At 35.1% G+C, this 22,025-nt stretch overlaps 1 protein-coding gene across 1 annotated transcript in view; it reads right to left on the bottom strand.

The window, feature by feature from the left end:
- The window catches only part of LOC118198418 (calcium-activated chloride channel regulator 1-like), a 77,068-nt gene extending 59,443 nt beyond the window's left edge, over positions 1-17,625 (bottom strand). The window contains exons 1-3 of the mRNA XM_035370085.2: positions 17,403-17,625; positions 12,989-13,277; positions 6,708-6,855 (exon numbers count right to left, since the gene is read on the bottom strand). Of these exons, the coding sequence (XP_035225976.1) occupies positions 6,708-6,855; positions 12,989-13,277; positions 17,403-17,573 (608 nt within the window). The 5' untranslated portion in view covers positions 17,574-17,625. The remainder of the gene's footprint in view (positions 1-6,707; positions 6,856-12,988; positions 13,278-17,402) is intronic.
- Positions 17,626-22,025: the final 4,400 nt, after the last annotated feature.

Genomic DNA, 22,025 nt, shown 5'->3' with positions numbered 1-22,025 from the left:
TACATCAAAAGAAACCATGAGTAAATTACTAGGAGAAATGTTTTTAACCTTTTTTACAAGCTCTATTGAATTTTTTATGGTGTAAATGTTATTGTCTAATAGAGTGGAAAATCTAGACACTAAATATTTAGCTAAAGGATACGAGGCAGTACCTAAATTTGATACAATAGGGCGGAAAGGAATACCACTTTTATGAATTTTGGGAAGAGCATATAATCTGGCACAATTCGCAACAGATGGGATAAGCGAATGTTTTAAGTTGCTTGAAATGATTTGCGAAGATTTGATCGCAGTTTTTATTTTGGATAAGTCCGAAGGTGAAGGATCTTTAGGGATCGGATTATATGGTCCTTCGTTTAAGAGTTTAGTGACACCATCGATGTAAGTGTTCTTATCCATGACGACTATCTGGCCACCTTTGTCGGCCTTTGAAATGATAATATCCGGGTTAGAATGAATTTCGCGCATTGTAGCTCTTTCTCTCGCAGTTAGATTTGGTTTCAAAGGTTTATTATTGAATTTCACATTATGAGCGATAAGATGCCTAATCATTTCTTTCTGTGAATCTGAAACTTTACTGAACTTGAAAACTTTTTCGATAGGAGCCAAAATCTTTGGAATCGAGGGTTTACAGGTTTGTGAGAAGTTAAAATTATATTTTAGAATTCTCTCTTGGTCTTCTGAAAGACTAACATTAGAAATATTAACTATTGGCTTGATGTTTACAATGGGAAGATTTTTTGAACTACTTGAACTGGAAGACTGTAAAAGAAGTTTTTCGAATTTAACTGCAAGGGTGTTTTTATGACGGTTAACTGCATTCTCCGTTCTAGACCAAGACATTTGTTCAAGGGCAGTGAATTTTGGATATGATTTAGCGAGTTCCAGATGAAGCTTATTGAGTTCATGTTCAATTTTGGACAATTGTTGACGTGTATCCCTTATCACGGACAGAAGTAAGGCAAGCTTGCAATTTAACAGAATTCTTGAAACGCGACTCGAAGGTTTTTGATTAGATTTGATTTGAATAAAATTGGGGATCAATTTTTTACATTTACATTTAAGTAAAAAGTCAAGATGATTCAGGAATTATTGCCATTTCAGGCGTAACTTAGTGAAACGATTAACGGATGAAGGCATGATAAACAATGCAGAAAATCAAACTAAATTAACAAAGCAATAATAAAGTACACACAAAACAGCAGAAAAATCCCTCACTGAAATGAATAGAAAACAAAAAGTTTGTAAACAAAATGCATGAAATCAGACAAGCAAAGCACAATATCCAAATGTACAAAACATAAACATAACTTGAAAATTGCAAAAATGTACTCACCGAAACTCCTACAATCACAAAATGGCGGCCACACCACGTGCAAAAAAGAAAGCAAAATGTAAGCCTGTTTGGGGCTTCTATAATTAGACACAATAACACGCCGAATAAATACTAATTCAGAAGTCAAACAACAAAAATCAGCGTTATACCTACAAAAATTTTTCACAGGACTAGTTTCGATGGTTTTACCGAACCATTATCTTTAGCTGCAAAACCGCAAATGAACAGAATAGGAAATAATGATTAGATAAGATAAGAAAGCCTGGACAAGAATAAGCAAGTAGCGCCATCTGTTGGCGAAACCAGAACTAAAACATAATTTCTCTAAAAGCCGAAGGCAAATTTGGATTGGAATTAGGATCGTTAACTAGAACAGAAAGATTTTTATGAATGTGAAATGCCTCTAGAAAATCCAGTTCTCCAATGGAAGATGTTTTTTGAATAATTTTGGCAGCAGAAAAATTGAAAGTGTGATTTTCGGACCAACAATGTTGAGCAACAGAAGACTTCTGTGTTTCCTTTTTTCTAACATATGCCTCATGTTCTTTGACGCGAAATTTTAAGGCTCTCTTAGTTTGGCCAATGTAAATTAAACCACACTGGTAAGGAATCCTATAAATACCCCAGGAATTCATATCCGGAATGGGGTCCTTGAGTATAGAAGTTGGAATTTTATTGATGGGAGAATAAACAACCCGAAAGTTAAATTTCTGCAAAATATGTGCAACTTTATAGCTAATTGATGGAAAGAAGGGAATGACAACAGAATTTTTATAATCTCCTAAAATAAGAGTGTGGCTTTTAGTGTGTTGAGATGAGAATTTTTTAACTGCTTGATTAATAATGTTGGGTGAAAAGCCCCTGTCAATAGCTATTGCTTTTAAATAATTTAGTTCTTCATCAAGGGCTAGTTTGGAGGAGCAAACTTGAAGAGCACGGAAAACATAGGAATAAAATGAAGCTAACTTTTGTTTAGTCGGATGACATGATTTAAAGTGTGGTGGAAGGCAAACCGATGAAGGTTTACGGTAAACTGTAGTACTGAAGTTGGATGTGTTACGTGTGACCAGAATGTCGAGAAACGGACGAGAATTGCAAGTCTCAAGTTCAAAAGTGAACTGAATAGCAGGATCAATAGAATTCATTGTTGAAAGAACTTTATTTAAATCATCTTTATTACCTTCAAACAGGGTAAAAGTATCGTCTACGTAGCGGAACCATGCCGGGGAGTTTAAAGTTTCAAACAATTTTGATTCATAATAATGCATGTAGATATCAGCCAGGATGGGACTGAGGGGGCTTCCCATGGCTAATCCCTCAGTTTGCTTGTAATATTTATAACGCTGATTTAGGTATAACGCTGATTTTTCTTGTTTGACTGATTTTTGTTGCTGATGAGGTATAACGCTGATTTTTGTTGTTTGACTTCTGAATTAGTATTTATTCGGCGTGTTATTGTGTCTAATTATAGAAGCCCCAAACAGGCTTACATTTTGCTTTCTTTTTTGCACGTGGTGTGGCCGCCATTTTGTGATTGTAGGAGTTTCGGTGAGTACATTTTTGCAATTTTCAAGTTATGTTTATGTTTTGTACATTTGGATATTGTGCTTTGCTTGTCTGATTTCATGCATTTTGCTTACAAACTTTTTGTTTTCTATTCATTTCAGTGAGGGATTTTTCTGCTGTTTTGTGTGTACTTTATTATTGCTTTGTTAATTTAGTTTGATTTTCTGCATTGTTTATCATGCCTTCATCATGCTTTCACTAAATTACGCCTGAAACGGCAAAAATTCCTGAATCATCTTGACTTTTTACTTAAATGTAAATGTAAAAAATTGATCGCCAATTTTATTCAAATCAAATCTAATCAAAAACCTTCGAGTCGCGTTTCAAGAATTCTGTTAAATTGCAAGCTTGCCTTATTTCGGTCCGTGATAAGGGATACACGTCAACAATTGTCCAAAATTGAACATGAACTCTATAAGCTTCATCTGGAACTCGCTAAATCATATCCAAAATTTACTGCCCTTGAACAAATGTCTTGGTCTAGAACGGAGAATGCAGTTAACCGTCATAAAAACACCCTTGCAGTTAAATTCGAAAAACTTCTTTTACAGTCTTCCAGTTCAAGTAGTTCAAAAAATCTTCCCATTGTAAACATCAAGCCAATAATTAATATTTCTAATGTTAGTCTTTCAGAAGACCAAGAGAGAATTCTAAAATATAATTTTAACTTCTCACAAACCTGTAAACCCTCGATTCCAAAGATTTTGGCTCCTATCGAAAAAGTTTTCAAGTTCAGTAAAGTTTCAGATTCACAGAAAGAAATGATTAGGCATCTTATCGCTCATAATGTGAAATTCAATAATAAACCTTTGAAACCAAATCTAACTGCGAGAGAAAGAGCTACAATGCGCGAAATTCATTCTAACCCGGATATTATCATTTCAAAGGCCGACAAAGGTGGCCAGATAGTCGTCATGGATAAGAACACTTACAACGATGGTGTCACTAAACTCTTAAACGAAGGACCATATAATCCGATCCCTAAAGATCCTTCACCTTCGGACTTATCCAAAATAAAAACTGCGATCAAATCTTCGCAAATCATTTCAAGCAACTTAAAACATTCGCTTATCCCATCTGTTGCGAATTGTGCCAGATTATATGCTCTTCCCAAAATTCATAAAAGTGGTATTCCTTTCCGCCCTATTGTATCAAATTTAGGTACTGCCTCGTATCCTTTAGCTAAATATTTAGTTTCTAGATTTTCCACTCTATTAGACAATAACATTTACACCATAAAAAATTCAATAGAATTTGTAAAAAAGGTTAAAATCATTTCTCCTAGTAATTTACTCATGGTTTCTTTTGATGTAAAATCATTATTCACCAATGTCCCAGTGGAGGGTGCATTAAGATGTCTAGAAACCAGACTTCGCGAATTTCATTTCTCTTGTATCGAAATTGATGAGCTAATTTCTCTCACTCAACTCTGTTTGAAACAAACACATTTTGTTTTCCAAAATAAATATTACAAGCAAACTGAGGGATTAGCCATGGGAAGCCCCCTCAGTCCCATCCTGGCTGATATCTACATGCATTATTATGAATCAAAATTGTTTGAAACTTTAAACTTCCCGGCATGGTTCCGCTACGTAGACGATACTTTTACCCTGTTTGAAGGTAATAAAGATGATTTAAATAAAGTTCTTTCAACAATGAATTCTATTGATCCTGCTATTCAGTTCACTTTTGAACTTGAGACTTGCAATTCTCGTCCGTTTCTCGACATTCTGGTCACACGTAACACATCCAACTTCAGTACTACAGTTTACCGTAAACCTTCATCGGTTTGCCTTCCACCACACTTTAAATCATGTCATCCGACTAAACAAAAGTTAGCTTCATTTTATTCCTATGTTTTCCGTGCTCTTCAAGTTTGCTCCTCCAAACTAGCCCTTGATGAAGAACTAAATTATTTAAAAGCAATAGCTATTGACAGGGGCTTTTCACCCAACATTATTAATCAAGCAGTTAAAAAATTCTCATCTCAACACACTAAAAGCCACACTCTTATTTTAGGAGATTATAAAAATTCTGTTGTCATTCCCTTCTTTCCATCAATTAGCTATAAAGTTGCACATATTTTGCAGAAATTTAACTTTCGGGTTGTTTATTCTCCCATCAATAAAATTCCAACTTCTATACTCAAGGACCCCATTCCGGATATGAATTCCTGGGGTATTTATAGGATTCCTTACCAGTGTGGTTTAATTTACATTGGCCAAACTAAGAGAGCCTTAAAATTTCGCGTCAAAGAACATGAGGCATATGTTAGAAAAAAGGAAACACAGAAGTCTTCTGTTGCTCAACATTGTTGGTCCGAAAATCACACTTTCAATTTTTCTGCTGCCAAAATTATTCAAAAAACATCTTCCATTGGAGAACTGGATTTTCTAGAGGCATTTCACATTCATAAAAATCTTTCTGTTCTAGTTAACGATCCTAATTCCAATCCAAATTTGCCTTCGGCTTTTAGAGAAATTATGTTTTAGTTCTGGTTTCGCCAACAGATGGCGCTACTTGCTTATTCTTGTCCAGGCTTTCTTATCTTATCTAATCATTATTTCCTATCTTGTTCATTTGCGGTTTTGCAGCTGAAGATGTTGGTTCGGTAAAACCATCGAAACTAGTCCTGTGAAAAATTTTTGTAGGTATAACGCTGATTTTTGTTGTTTGACTTCTGAATTAGTATTTATTCGGCGTGTTATTGTGTCTAATTAACATATCGTCATCGTATGTCAAAGAGAATGACGTATAATGCTTAAAGCTTTGCAAAACTAAACAGTTTTTTAATGGAAAATAAACTAATTTCAATAAGAGTTTGAAAAATTACACAATGGAGCACCTTTTCAATTAAAGGATATTATAAAGGAATATTTCTCAGGAGAAAAAAGAAACTAGGTATGATTAGATAAAAAATACCTAGAATACGTTGGAGCACCTGCAGCACAATGATGCATCTTTTCCAATTGAAGAAAATTATAAAAGAATATTTCCCAGAAGAAAAAACTAGGTATGACTGGATAAAAAATACTTTCGGATACTACGATGAATCAGAAGGCTTGCTAATGAAGGAAAGGGAACATCTTATCGACATGCTTATAAATTCGTGGTAAAAATCTAAATTTAAGCAATTTGGTTACTAAATTAAGCAATCTAAATTAAAATTAAGCAATCTAAATTAAATTTAAGCAATCTAAATTCAAGCAATTAAGTACTGGTTACAGATTTATGCAGAATACCCAGAAGTTTCTCACACAACTATAAACATTTTAATGCCATTTGAAACAAAGTGAAAATTTTTTTTAATGTATGTGGCAACAAAAACAGAATATAGAAACAAATTAAATGCAAACATAAAAAGCGATTGCAGATAACATCAATAGAGCTAGACCTGGACAGTTTGCGTAAGAAAAGCAAACACACTCCTGTCACTAAATATAATGCAAGAGTAGGTGAAACCTGTAGCAGGATTTAATGCTATTAATGAGCATAAATTACACTAATTTTTAAGTTAATTTTCTTTAATAAAAAATACATTTTTTTCTTTAATTGTCTTTACATAAAGTAGCTATAACATATTGATCTACTTTAAATATTGTTTTAGAACATTTTTTTCTAAAAGGCAAATGGGGTTCTCCGATATCGCACTGTTCTTATGGTTCCGAAAATCCATAAAGTTTGATGACAAGGAGCTTCTATTTCAATTCAATCAATAAAATTTCTATTTTATTTATGAGTAGTTGTCTTGTTTTCATATTGCTTTCCTTTTTACATGGAATATTGTACTAAGAATTTCCCTCACCAGTGCTTTCCACTTGAACATCCTGTGACGCTGCTTGTAGATTTCCAAGGAAGTTGGTATGTCAGAGGATACCTTTCGTCCTCCTGAAATCCACCCTCTGGAAAAAGGCCATACCTGTACTCAGCCCACAAACGAACAAATTCGGAACCTAAAAATTAAAATTCTGCTTTTGTAATTACAAACCTTTATAGCACCATCGCCTCCAACGAATTAAGGGCTATAATAACGAGTGGTAGCTCGTTATTATAGCCTTTAATTCGCTATATTGACATCAATAACGGGTGATAGCTATAATTATGTCCAGAATATGGATTCACTATACTTTTAATGAGAGGTATTTTCTTTGGTTGCTCTCGACGCTCGGTATAGGAGTGATCGATGCATTGGTGCATTTACATATCATATCTGTATTTCTTTCCTTCAAATCATTTTTACTGTAATTTAAATAAAGAAATCCATTCATTTGTCTGTGTCAAATTTTTTCCCAACCTTTTTTTAAAGCAACACATATTTTCATATTCTAAGAATGATTATTAAAATGTATTGCAGATTTGTGTGAGCTTTTTTATAGTATTTAAAAAGTAAATTTGATTGATATATCATGATTTCTTGCAAAGTTTAGAAAGAAATTTTAATCTGCGTTCTTTACCAAAAGGTAGTTTCGACGCACTATAAATAACATTTCGTCCTGTCGAATAAGACGTTAAAACAAAATCTAAAAATTAAGTCAAAAAATTATGTACACCTCGTACAAAAAAAGGGGTGACAGTTCTATATCTTCCATTCTACTGCGCCCGATTGACGAAATTACATGGTTCGAAATCGCGACTTAGGATATATATTAGATTTATATAAAACATTGCTCTAACATAGGTAATTAGACACCAAGTCAGACTTTCTCTGAAATGACGTACCGATTTTTTTTTATTCCATAATCTGATTCTACGACTTAAATTACACCAAATTGCAAAGTTTTGAAAACATTGCAGGAGAAGCTTTAAAAAATCAGTTTTCAAAATTTTACCTCCTCAATGTTAAATTTAGTACGTATTTTTTAATATCTTTTGTTTTATTAAGCTTACTTGATTCCTTCTTTCACAATTCGAAATTTAGGTTCAATCCAAACAAAATTCACAGGGGTTTTATGATTCATTTTTAAAACTTTTTTAATTATAATCTATAAAAGTTTTGCTATCGTCTTACAACAGATGTATTTCTAGGCATACCTGCAAAAAAATTAGAGTTTTCTGTTCTGGCGCATTTTCAAATTTAGCATCCTTGTTATAAGCGATAATAACGCTAAATGTCCTTTACGCCCTTAGTTAAAATTATTTGAAAAAATGAATGATGCTCCTTTTATTCCTCTTGTGCACAATGAAAGGGAAAGGAAAATTGGTTAACATAAATTAAAAATTTTGCTAAGTGAATCGGCCAAAATCGGTTGGTGCAAACTGAAAAAAATTGGGTTATGGCAAATTTTAAAATTACTGTGTAAGCTTCCAACCAAATTTTACAAAATTTAACATTTAAGTATAATTTGAATCGTAGAATCGGAATATGAAATAAAAATTGGTATATCATTTCAGAAGAAGTCAAATTTTGCATCAAAATACCTATGTTAGAAGAATGGTAGGTTTAAATCTAGTACATATGTAAGTCGCGCTTTTGAGACAAGAAAAACTAGAGTTAAATTTTGTCAATCGGCCCATTAGAATGGGAGATATAGAACTACCTCCTTTTTTGTGCAAGGTGTACATGTTCAAGAGATTAAGTTATATGCCTATAAAATTCAACCATTGCAGTCAATCGAACCGCTGAACAAGAAGCGTTGAATTGCTTACACTATAAACATGCCATAGAGACTTAACCAATGTATAAATAATAACCAATGTATAATGGTTTCTTCTCGGATGAGGACACGTTATACGTGCAAAGTTGTGCAAATCGTCAACATAGTCAAGTATGAAGCTTTGAAAATCCGTGTGGTTCAGCAACGCATTCGAGATTGTCCTGAGGCGAATGTTTGACGCAGTTTAATTAGTAATCGCCAATACAGTCAAGTATGAAGCTCTGAAAATCCGTGTGATTCAGGAACGCATTCGAGATTGTCCTGAGGCGAATGTTTGACGCAGTTTAATTAGTAATCGCCAATACAGTCAAGTATGAAGCTCTGAAAATCCGTGTGATTCAGGAACGCATTCGAGATTGTCCTGAGGCGAATGTTTGACGCAGTTTAATTAGTAATCGCCAATACAGTCAAGTATGAAGCTCTGAAAATCCGTGTGATTCAGGAACGCATTCGAGATTGTCCTGAGGCGAATGTTTGACGCAGTTTAATTAGTAATCGCCAATACAGTCAAGTATGAAGCTCTGAAAATCCGTGTGATTCAGGAACGCATTCGAGATTGTCCTGAGGCGAATGTTTGACGCAGTTTAATTAGTAATCGCCAATACAGTCAAGTATGAAGCTCTGAAAATCCGTGTGATTCAGGAACGCATTCGAGATTGTCCTGAGGCGAATGTTTGACGCAGTTTAATTAGTAATCGCCAATACAGTCAAGTATGAAGCTCTGAAAATCCGTGTGATTCAGGAACGCATTCGAGATTGTCCTGAGGCGAATGTTTGACGCAGTTTAATTAGTAATCGCCAATACAGTCAAGTATGAAGCTCTGAAAATCCGTGTGATTCAGGAACGCATTCGAGATTGTCCTGAGGCGAATGTTTGACGCAGTTTAATTAGTAATCGCCAATACAGTCAAGTATGAAGCTCTGAAAATCCGTGTGATTCAGGAACGCATTCGAGATTGTCCTGAGGTGAATGTTTGACGCAGTTTAATTAGTAATCGCCAATACAGTCAAGTATGAAGCTCTGAAAATCCGTGTGATTCAGGAACGCATTCGAGATTGTCCTGAGGCGAATGTTTGACGCAGCTTAATTAGTAATCGCCAATAGAGTCAAGTCTGAAGCTCTGAAGATCCGTGTGATTCAGGAACGCATTCGAGATTGTCCTGAGGCGAATGTTTGACGCAGTTTAATTAGTAATCGCCAATACAGTCAAGTATGAAGCTCTGAAAATCCGTGTGATTCAGCAACGCATTCGAGATTGTCCTGAGGCGAATGTTTGACGCAGTTTAATTAGTAATCGCCAATACAGTCAAGTATGAAGCTCTGAAAATCCGTGTGATTCAGGAACGCATTCGAGATTGTCCTGAGGTGAATGTTTGACGCAGTTTAATTAGTAATCGCCAATACAGTCAAGTATGAAGCTCTGAAAATCCGTGTGATTCAGGAACGCATTCGAGATTGTCCTGAGGCGAATGTTTGACGCAGCTTAATTAGTAATCGCCAATAGAGTCAAGTCTGAAGCTCTGAAGATCCGTGTGATTCAGGAACGCATTCGAGATTGTCCTGAGGTGAATGTTTGACGCAGTTTAATTAGTAATCGCCAATACAGTCAAGTATGAAGCTCTGAAAATCCGTGTGATTCAGCAACGCATTCGAGATTGTCCTGAGGTGAATGTTTGACGCAGTTTAATTAGTAATCGCCAATACAGTCAAGTATGAAGCTCTGAAAATCCGTGTGATTCAGGAACGCATTCGAGATTGTCCTGAGGCGAATGTTTGACGCAGCTTAATTAGTAATCGCCAATAGAGTCAAGTCTGAAGCTCTGAAGATCCGTGTGATTCAGGAACGCATTCGAGATTGCTCTGAGGTGAATGTTTGACGCAGCTTAATTAGTAATTGCTAATGTAGTCAAGTCAGAAGCTCTGAAGATCCGTGTGATTCAGGAACGCATTCGAGATTGTCCTGAGGTGAATGTTTGGCGCAGCTTAATTAGTAATCGCCAATACAGTCAAGTATGAAGCTCTGAAAATCCGTGTGATTCAGGAACGCATTCGAGATTGTCTTGAGGTGAATGTTTGACGCAGCTTAATAAGTAATCGCTAATAGAGTCAAGTATGAAGCTCTGAAAATTCGCTTCATTCATGCATTCGAGATTGTTCTGCACTGAATGTTTGACGCAGCTTAATGAGTAACAAGACTCTTGATCTCTTTTCCTTTGTTGAAATTAATATCAATTTTAAAGTACACGTGAACACGTTGCAGACTTTTTGTTCCCACAAACAGAGCAAAAGGAAACGGAAAACGCTGAATTGTAGATACCATTTTTAATAACATGGAATACTGCCAGTAACAGAATACGTATGCAAATGGCAATCCAACTTCTAGAGCGGGGACATTCGTTTTGCGCGCCTTAAAAATTTCTAAGATTGAACGAATTTAATAAAAGTATTCTTAATTTTTCCTATATGTCTACGAGTTAAGATTATCAGTACATTGCCGTATTTTGCGACTTATCAGTGACAGAATGGTCTAAGAAGTGAATTGACTCCATCGGTAGATATACAGACGTGTTTATACATTATAGAATAAATGCAATCATTCTTTGAAATTTAATATATTTATTTACTATGGCGACACTCAGGCGCTTCTCTCAAAAACGTAACATCTCAATTACATTACAGAAAAGAATGCACAATAAGATTTATCTGATGAATTTTCACATCATTACCACATATTCGATGCAAAAATAACAACGAAAACTAAAACGACTTAAAGCAGAAATTAAACAAATAAAACAGAAATAGCTCTCACAGCGTCGCTTACAATAACACGTATGCGCTGTTCTTAAACGTTTTCCTCTCTCTCAGACAGACTGGCGAGAGTATTTTTCTGAATTTTGAGGAGAGGGTTAGCATCTCAAGAAAAGAAGCATTATTCCGAACGTTCTTGTCGAAAATTCAGTACTCTTGTAGCATCTTCCATTGAACATTTCATATCATGGTGTTAACGGTGCACAAATTGGTAATCTTTTTGAGGAATCTTTTTGATTAAATAAAAGCACTTTCAATCCATTTCAAATACTTTACAGAGACTCCAGGAAATTTCACCATTTATCTTCGAAGAAGCTATGTTTAAAACAAAATTCTTTGCTTAAATAAGAATTCGAATGTTTAATTTGGTTTAGCAGATTATGGCAAAGTACACTAGAGCTATCAGTCTAAGGGAAGGGATGCCTTCGAGGAGAACTTTTTACAAAAACTGGTGGTATACACGTGGGAAAAACCACGAAAACGGCCATCCAGCCCATTCCGCCTGTAACCCAATCCAAGCATCAACGATTTTACCGCTCTGCTGCTGGTGTGTCTAAAGAATTCGAATGAACAATTAATAAAAGCAATGGTACTTAAATTGTAACAAATACTACACTAGGTAGTTGATAAAAAATATTCTGTAACCAACACCGAAATATACGACGTTAGAAATAAATCTTTCATAAATTGGCCTGAATATTAATTAAATATATTAAGTACATTGACTATCATACTGGTGTATTATTATTTTAATATTTCCACGCATATTGCTTTTTTAAATCTCTTAATTGGTTCTACTGTTAAAATGTACTATTAAAATTTTTACAAATAAATAACAGAGTTTCGTTGTAAAAATAGTAACAATGCTATCTTATGATATGCTATTTCTTATGATTCATCAATAGAATTTTTACTTATTTTTATGGATATATAATTTCTCCTTGTGTACAAATATAACTATTGTTTTCATAAATTTATAAAGTAAAAAATATGCATAAATACTTAAAAAACAAATTAAGACTTAATTAAGGATTTTGATATGATTTCTTTCAAAGTAGCTTATAAGGTATTTTCGCCTTTCTTTCCGCATCCCTTTGTGATGTAACTGGAAACATATTCAACGCGTATTCGAGAGGTCCAGGTTCGAGTACCGGGGAAAGCACATCAGATTTTTCCCGTCTGCTGCTTTAAAAAAAAAAAAAAATAATGATTCTAAAAGTGGCACCCGAACTAAAAAGGTGGTGAACGATAATTCGTCACCACCAGGATTTCGCAGTTGCGTCCCCTAATCTCCAGTCGCCTTTAGAAGGGGAGAGTATATAAAGATATATTTTCTCTCTTCTTTTCGTATGCCTTCATGGTGTAATTGGAAGTATACTCAACGCGTATTTCAGAAGTCCAGGGTTCGAGTCCCTGCGAGGGCACTGAACGTTTTTCGCATCTCCTGCTTCAATAAAATCTAATAATTCCATAAGCTTATATATTTTTAATCAGGTTTCCGATGCTTGGAATCGGCTTTCAATAATTTTTTCATTGCACTTTTTATAATTTTTAAACGTTTTCGCCGGTAACTTGTGGAAAGTACAAAAAAGGAATATGGTGTATATACTAAACTATACTTACTATTTTGCAGTACATGGCTTGATAGAAGAAAACCGGTCGAAAGGTAAATCTTGAGAGCATGATAGCCACATCCTCTGTGATGTAGGACATACGAAGAAGTATCTTCGGGGGAGTCAGTCACTACGATGTCAGCCATATCACTGCTCAATTCAGTTTCGGAGTTTCGACTACCAGACATCGAGTAGTCAGTTTCATTCCAATTGCTTGGTGTTATGAATGTAACATTGCGGAAATAAGCTCTTCCTTTCGTAGCATTCATCAGTTTTTCAGACGATTGCTGAAGTAAATTCTAAATAACCGAACAAAACAATCATTTTGAAATTTCCCTATAGAAGAACAGATATTTGTATTCGGAAGAAGAAAATTTCCTGATAGAATTGACCTAACATATGTAAAATTAGGAAAACAACATACATACTTCACCAATCTTCCCCTGTTGTCGAGGCAGGAAAACATGAGAAGCTACTGGTTAGGATCTGTACCCAGCAATCTCGGCGACAGGGTTATTAAAACATGAGCCTGGCATTTTCACTTGTCCAGCTGGGAGATACCTTGAGACGAAACTTCATTAGTTTAGTGTGGGTGGGCTGGCGTAAGGCCTGTTCCGTAGAACAAGGTAGCCCGTTTAGGGAGCATTTTTCACAACCAATCAGATTTTCAGGCGTGCATGTTCCCCGCCAGTGTGACTCCCGGGAATCGGGAGTGATGACCCTCGCGCCCGGGGGGGTAGCAGTGGTAATAGACAAACTTTTAAGACTTTTGGTCGAATTGGGGGCCTCGGTGCTGTAGCATGACTGGCGGACATTAACTGAATTTTGACTGGTGTTTCAGCCTGTGCCTTATTTGATCGCATCTCAGTTGGAGCTGGTCCGTGTGAGCGGAACACGGTAGACAATTATTATTATTATACCTCACAAATGACCGAGTGGTTAAGACCCCTGAATTCAACCTGGTAATTCGACATGGTTTCGATTGGTTTATTTGATTATGGCAAAGCACTCGGGAGCTATCTGCCTAAAGGAGGGATGCATTCGCCGAGGACTTTCAAAGGGAGACTGGCTCGTATACACGTTACACGCCGGGGAATCTCGAAAACGCCCATGCAGTCAGCCAGTTCGCCGGGATTAAAACCTCGAAGGAACTACTCATATTCACTGAATTTACAGCTTGGCCGCTGGTGGGTACCGAACTGGGTTCGAGTACGAGTGAACGGGTTGGCTGCATGTTTGGTTTCACAATGTGTAGCGTGAATACGTTTTCCTTAGGAAATTCTTCGCGAAAGCATTCTTCCTCTTACGTAAATAGCGGTCGTGTGTTTTTGCCATATTTAAATAACCTAATAACCTATCCATAACATTTTCGAATATGTTGCACGTTTCTGTTTCGAATGCTTATAAAAAGCTGTGGCAAAGTAGCCAAGATTCATGTGACATAGTACAACGACAGAATTTTCAAAAGTTTTTGCATCAAGACACACGAAGTTTACGTTCTTTTAAAAGAAGTTACCAATAAAGCATAAACTAAATGGCACTATTGATCGAAAAATTTTATTTTCCATTTTTCTGCCGGCAAATTTATATAGGGAGAGGGATGAACCATCAAATGGCAAATTATACTTTTTGGAGCATTTTCGTAAAAGCGTTTCCTGTTTTGTTTGAAGACACAAATGTTTCCTTTTATGTTTTAAAGAAAAGAACGTGAGTTTATAAGTGTTTATTATTCGCTTTTGCACCAATAAATAGCATTAGAATAAAGCGACGAGAGGTTTGGGATTGTGCCGGATTTCAGTGCGTTATGTTTTTCAGGATGTATCATGGATTTTGTAAATTCGTTAGTAAACTCACGATACTAGGTAGATGGATCCAAAAAACGTTATAAGCATCAGCATTTAAAAAGTATTATTGTGGAAGAAAGACCTATGCAACCAGCTCGTTCGTTTGAGTTCAAACTCGGATCGGATTATCAGCAACCAGTAGTCGCAAGCACTCGACTTCTGGCAAGTCATAAATACATTTAAAATTTTAGAAATTGTCGAGTGTTCGCACTCTTAAGCATAAATTTTCTGTGACACAAATTAATGATTTCATATTTTGAGCAGTGGCAGTTTTTTAATCTAAGGGGTACAAATGATATTTATTGCTTTTAGATTCTTCCTGATCTTTGCGCATCATGGCCATGTATCCATGGATTTTAATTCTCCAGAACAAAGTTTTACATATTAATTAGATCACCTTGAGAGTACAAAAAGTACGGTTTTGTATATGTTCTTCACAAAACTATAACTTAATAGGACGGCTCAGAAACTGAATTTCAGAACTAAACGACATCTCGTTAGGCCCGTTCTCATTCACTTTGTACCAATCTGGGCCACAGCACCAAAATTACTATGAAAGAAAAAAATGCATGTTATTTGTTGCTGCCCAAATGAATGTTAGGCTAGGTTAGGTGAGGATATTTGAATATCACAAAGCCACGAAGTCTCTCTGCGTAAGAGGAGGGATGTTTTCGTGGAGGACTTCCTAAGGGTGGCTCGTATTCACGTTACACATGGGGAAAACCATGAAAACCAACTACGCAGCCAGCTGATTTTCCTGGGATCGAACCGAAGCCAGGTCGAAATACCAGTATTTAGAAGTCTCAACCACTCGGTCACTGGTGGGACGAAAACAGACACGTTCGAAAACAAGGCTCTACGTATGAAAATCAATGGTTTGTTAGGAACACACAAAGTTATATACAGGTGAAAATTGTAAACATCTACGATTTCATATTGATTACAACGCACAATTTATTTACAAAGTTAAAAAAGTTATCAGTATAGGCACCTAGCTAGCCTAGTGGAACATGGCGCTATTCTGGATAATTCAGTTGAACGTTCTCGACTCATTCACCATCTGACGAGTAGGCATTTATTTTAGTATTTTAATTTTATAACAGTTATTTTTAATTTTAAAACCCTTTCCTTTAAATTTTTGTTTTCCACTTACAGCTCCCTACCAGAATAAGTTTGTAGAACAGCGTTGAATGCAAATGAGTTTGAAGAAGTATTGAAGGCAAGTTCAACTTATTTCGAGGGAGAGTACTTAGGAGTCCGTAGTGGTACTTCTGGGTACTTCGTTCTTGAATCTATTACGCTCGGTCGTATTGTACGTGTCTGTTGATAATAGCTAATAACCGGCTAGTTTAATTTAAGGACCAACGGCGTTACGTATTTCGTGTCTAGCTTCGGCTAAGTCCATTTAGTTTAGTATTAGAATTAGTTTCTTATTTTTTTAGCCTGATTTAAAAGTCCAAATGGAGGTTTTCCTGTAAGCCCGAGGAGGGGCCATCTGTTATTATTTGAGTGAATAAAAGGGTATTTTAACCCTTCTCAAGTCTTGAGAAGGGCTAAAATACCCTTTTACTTGAAACCAGCGATTATTCGCTACTTAGTTGAATAGGTTCCTCTATATTTTATCTAAACAAAGGATTGAAGAGCTTTATAATTAATTAATTACAATGCAAAACAATCAACATAGACAAAGTCTTTCTTTATTTTCGGTTATTTCATTAGGTCAATTTTGTTTTATCCTCTTGTTTATTGTTTATTATTTTTGAAATTGTTGTACTCAGTAATATTCAAAAGTGAATAATTTGTAATTTTCCTGTTTTGCAACCCTATATTTTTCATATTTCATTAGATCAATTTGTTTTATCTTCTTTGCTAATATTTCCAAAAAGCAAAAATTCCTAAAAGCAAAATTCCTGTTCCTTCTGACCATGCAAGGCACCGTGGGTTTCATAAGTTCATCTCCAAATAGCTATTCATCTCGCCTAAAAGGCGCACGCTCTCTGCGCTTAATTTTTAAATTACCATCGCTAACTTTCAAGCGAGTAGGTAACAATTTAATTAACTAACTCCTATAGTACCAGTCAAGTTGTAAGTTCTTTCCGAGGACTTACAATTCGGGTGTTTAAAATTCTGCTAGCTAATAATTGTCTGCAAGAAACGTATAAAGTATTTTCGCCCTACGTTCTACGTGTCTTTGTGATGTATCTGGAAACACATCTGACGCGTAATCGGGAGATCCTGAGTTCGAATCCCGGAAAGGACGCTGTAAAATTTTCACATCTCCTGCACGGATAAACCTAATGACTCAGAAATGCACGAATAAACCTAATGTGAGAAATGTCAAATTCTCACAGATATTGGGAAGTATAAGAATGCGAAAAAGGTCAAACACTTTTATATGAGACATTCAAATTTTAGATTTAAAATATTGAATAAAAAATTTGAACATTTATAATATACAGCCTGGCAAGGTTGAATATAATCATTACGCAAATTGAATGCAAAAACATTTCTAAAATTTTTACAGTCAAAAAACTGTATCATATCTAGATGTGTATAGGACTGTAATGGGAATTCTCTCACCTTTAAATTATTTATCATCCGACTTCTGTCCTCTGTCTTTTCCAAATTTGGGGGCAAGGCGATGAGAATATTTGAATATCCATTGTTATCGATTTGTATACTTGAAGCAGCTAATGAACGTATTGAAATGAAATACAAGGTAAGGGTTAATACAAAAATAGCTTTCATCATGTTTGGGTGTGCGCTGAAAGCGCGACGGAATACCTTGCTGTTGCTTAACCTGTGGTTTGTTTTCCGAGAGATAAGATATGCGTCGTCACGGCTGTTATCAGTGACAGTCACGGTTTATATTTTTGAACACCTCTAAAGATAATGCATGAGTGGAATATGATTGATAGCTTACAAAGGCAAAATTGATATGCAGGTAAGTAGTTTTGAAACTAAAATAGGCATGATAGAGTAGCATTCCCATTTTTCTCAACTTATTGGTACTACTTCTTATAGAATTTTTGCTTTTGATAACCCCCAGAATTTCTTAATATAATAACCTTCGGTGTTTTCTTTAAAAACCAGTAAGGCTAGTATTGTTTTAATTAGTCATTTATTTACAATTTCAGCCTTTACTATCGCATCTCCATTTCGTAAATGATAGTATTTAAATTGAACGTTTCGGATTGTAAAAGAGAGCGTGTTTCTGCCTCTCAAAGCCACGTTACGAAGTTTCGCCAGCTCTGTGATAAGATTATTATTCTTCGGCTTTGCGTTATTGCTGCCGACATTAAGCTGTTACGCGGGTGAGAAGCTCTGAGCAAACTTAGAATTTAAAATCAGTTGTGTAGCCTTTGACTGCTAGGCTTAGTATTAAATTTGAATCTGACTAAAAAGTTACATCGTCAAAAGTGGTGGCTGATATTGTCAAGAACTAGAAGTAAGTTTACGTTCAAGTCCTGTTTTAATAAAAAGGTTTTTTAAACCTTTTCAAGGACTCTGTTGTTACATCAGGCAGAGCAATAATTCGCTCTAAATCTATTAAACTATTAGGAGTTTGAAACTATTTTATGCCACCAAAGCAAGTCAGACTCCATAAATATAATCTTAGTACCCATGACAATTTCTTAAAATTATGAGAATACAGTAAATTCTCAGTTAGGAATACGACGTCCATAGCTAACTCAAGATCACATGTAACCTGACGGCAGTTAAGCAAAAGCATAGAAAAGATTTAGTATATCTCCCACTATAAATAACAGAAAATCCCTTTTAATAATTTACCTGGATCTTTCAAACGATTTTTCTTTTTCTTTTACAGCTTCATCTTTAGACTTTTACATACGCCAGGGGACTCATTTAGGAATCTGGAAGGAGTAGAAATAGTGCATCTCCCGCTACATGCCAGAATAACCATCCAAGTATCAAGCTATTTAATTTGGAGCATAAGTTCATTTGATTTTCAAGCAGTTTAATCTGGAGCATTAGTTCATTTGGCTCATTTAGTTAAGTTGGTTATTGAAAATTCATTTGGTTTGGTTCATTACCTAAGCTCATAAATTAAACAATTATTCAAAGCTCTCTCTCTTGATTAGACTTGCACATTTTATTCTTCAGTTTCCTCCAGTCCTTACCCCTCTTTCTTTCTCACCTTCTTAGTACACATGCTGTTTGTATTATTCCTCACTTTCCTCCAGTCCTTACCCCTCTTTCTTTCTCACCTCTTAGTGCACATGCTGTTTGTATTATTCCTCAGTTTCCTCCAATCCCTGCTCTTCTTTCTTTCTCACCTCTTAGTGCGCATGTTGTTTGTATTATACTTCAGTTTCCTCCAGTCCCTACCCCTCTTCCGTTCTCACATCTTAGTGCACATGCTGTTTGTATTATTCTCCAGTTTCCTTCACTTAGTTTTCACCTCTTAGTGCACATACTAAGCGATGTTTTTGTGAGACATTTGTACGTACGGACAGAAAAAAGGGCTCTTTTTTTTTTTTTTCCCAAAATGGTTTGCAAAATGGATTTAAAATGGATTCAGTAGAGAATTTTTCTTGACATCTGTACTTACGTATGTATATATCTGGCATAGGAAAAACGAGTAGCCTCAAAACGTTGAAATTTTGCACATGAGACTCCAATAGCATGTTATAATAACCTTTCGGTTACAATCGGCCGAACCAAACAAATATATATATATATGTGTAGATGCGTAGATGATTGGAAATTGCGACGCAGTGGAATGACAGGATGGAATTTTTTAAGAAGCATGATCAGCTTGACAGTTAAACATCATGCGACACACTGTCAGCAGGCAGACGAAAGCGAGAGACACTACGCAGTTAGTAGCTATTTATACTAGATAGGCGCATAAGTACAGCTAATCTGTGATTGGTTAATTTTTAGTTCCATTTTTCAAGCAGCGTTATGTAACACGGAAAGATCTAGAATTTGGGAGAACACGAAATTTAGAATATTTAATTTTGAGGTCGAAGCAGCCATCGTATTTTGTTATATCTTACATATATATATAAACTTATTATTGGCATACTTAGTTTGTTTGTTGCCTTTTCATTTTTAATTACACCTTTTTAATGTTTCCATTTTAAATATGTTCAAGATTCCATTTTAAATTTGCTAATGAGATACTTCGTTTCAATAGAATTCTAACAACAGTTGTCGAAGGCGATATTATACTAAATAATCTACTAGAAAATAAATTATTATTTTATTACTTTGCAGCTTTAGCGCAAGCAGTAGGCAATTTATTACGATTGATTAACTAGTTTACTTAAATCTTTGATTATATATATATATATATGTAAGATAAATATATATATATATATATCTGTAAGATAAACATATGTAAATCAAAATTATAGTTTAAGTTAAATTTCCTTTAATTTTCCCTCTCTGTTCTAAAAATCGTAATAACGTCTCATGACTGGGTCATTTCTAGATCATTCCGTTTTGCATGGCCAGCGAAGCGCTGATGACGTAATAATTGGGAACTGAAACTTTTAACTCAAACCAAAACTTTTCGTGTGCTTCCATATTGGATAACTACGCACTTTAGCTTCTGTCTGTGCAGTGCTTATAAGCAATTTCGCTGGGTTCGCTTCCTATCGCAATAATATCAAAAAATGTAAATCTTCTTGAATAGGCACAACTAGAATGCCAAGCGAACTGCGGCCATAAATGTCAAGTGGAAAATAAAAATGGAATAACTGCCTCGACTGCCAAGTTTTTTAGAGATTACGAAGTCAACATATTTAGCATATTACGCAATCAGAATTCTTTCTCTTCAACATGGATCTACGATCTATCCTATGTAGTTATTACCCATCGACGCTGCTTCATCTTTTTCTTGCTATCATTACACACACACACACGCACACACACATATATATATAATTTATTTACTAAAGTAATATTGATTATATTATCCCCTAACATATAGTAGAATGTATCTGAATGAAGTAACCCAGAAGCATTGAAATTTAATCCCGATAATAATATTTTTAAAGGAACTTGAATTTAAATCATGAAAAATAGAAATGGAAACTTTTAAAATGAAATATAATAAATTAAGTAATTATCTTCATTGAATCGGAAATTGGTTGACTTTTCAAGGGGAACAAACTATCCCCGTTCAAAAATTAATTATTAAAAATAGTTAATAAATGCGAAGGTGTTTCGTCTTTTCTCAAGTAAAATGATGATGCCAAACTGGCAATTTGAGTTAAAGCCAGATTTGTAAGTCGAGTTTTAATCCAATTAGTGAGATTAAAGTAAAATGAATTAAATTGAAGTACTAAAAAGAATTTATTTTGCATGTAGCAGCTGCGTTAAGTTAATGATTGTTTTAGGAAGCTCGAAATTATTGCCAAAGATTAAATTCTGTTTATTATGTTTATAAAAATAGCTTTGAATTAACATGTATGAAAGCGAGGATGTCGGGCGACACTTTACTCAAGTAAATGATAAAAAAAAATTTACTACAACTAGCAGAGAAATTTATTTACTCCTACTCAATTCGGCAATAATCTCGAGCTCTATAAAAAATCATTATTCAATATAAAATTCATTATTCAATTATAAATGGTTTGTGTTTTAATTCTGTTATGAAAGTTTTTCTTTATGCGTATTTTGCATGCTTCGATTGTCTCACATGATACCAAGATGGATAATGGTTCGGAATGGTGAATTTAATTCTGGCAATTTCACTTTTCCATTCACGCAGCATATTCCTGGGGCTTCATTCTTAAACTTGACGGATCTGCAATACATGCATAATTTATCCATCTTTCCAACAACTACACTTGTATGAAGACTGTAATCATAATTAGCATTGTAATGGAATGCAATAAAGTTTAAATCAGTGTGTTCGTTTAGATCTAAATCGACGCAGTGCGAACTCGAATGTTTTCCAATTTTGCTTCCCGTTGCTCGTCTGCTTCAGACGAATTGGTTTGAGCAGTCCGTACTCGATCTTTCAGCCTATCTTCCCGTTGCTTGTTTGTTTCTGAAGTTCGAGATGCCTTTTTCTTTCGTGCCTGAGGTGTAGATCGAGCAATCGATATTCATTTTGGTGGCATAATTGATTTCACAGCGAAAAGTAATGCTTTGCGACGGCTATTACAAATTCATTTTCAAAAAGCAAAGAAAATGCGTGTGATGCAGAGAAATTAAGTATTTTAC

This window comes from Stegodyphus dumicola, chromosome 11, assembly GCF_044657685.1.
Source record: "Stegodyphus dumicola isolate Sdum_Otavi_A_Nest chromosome 11, ASM4465768v1".
In the NCBI taxonomy this organism is placed as follows: domain Eukaryota; kingdom Metazoa; phylum Arthropoda; class Arachnida; order Araneae; family Eresidae; genus Stegodyphus; species Stegodyphus dumicola.
This window is presented reverse-complemented; position numbering and strand designations above follow the sequence as displayed.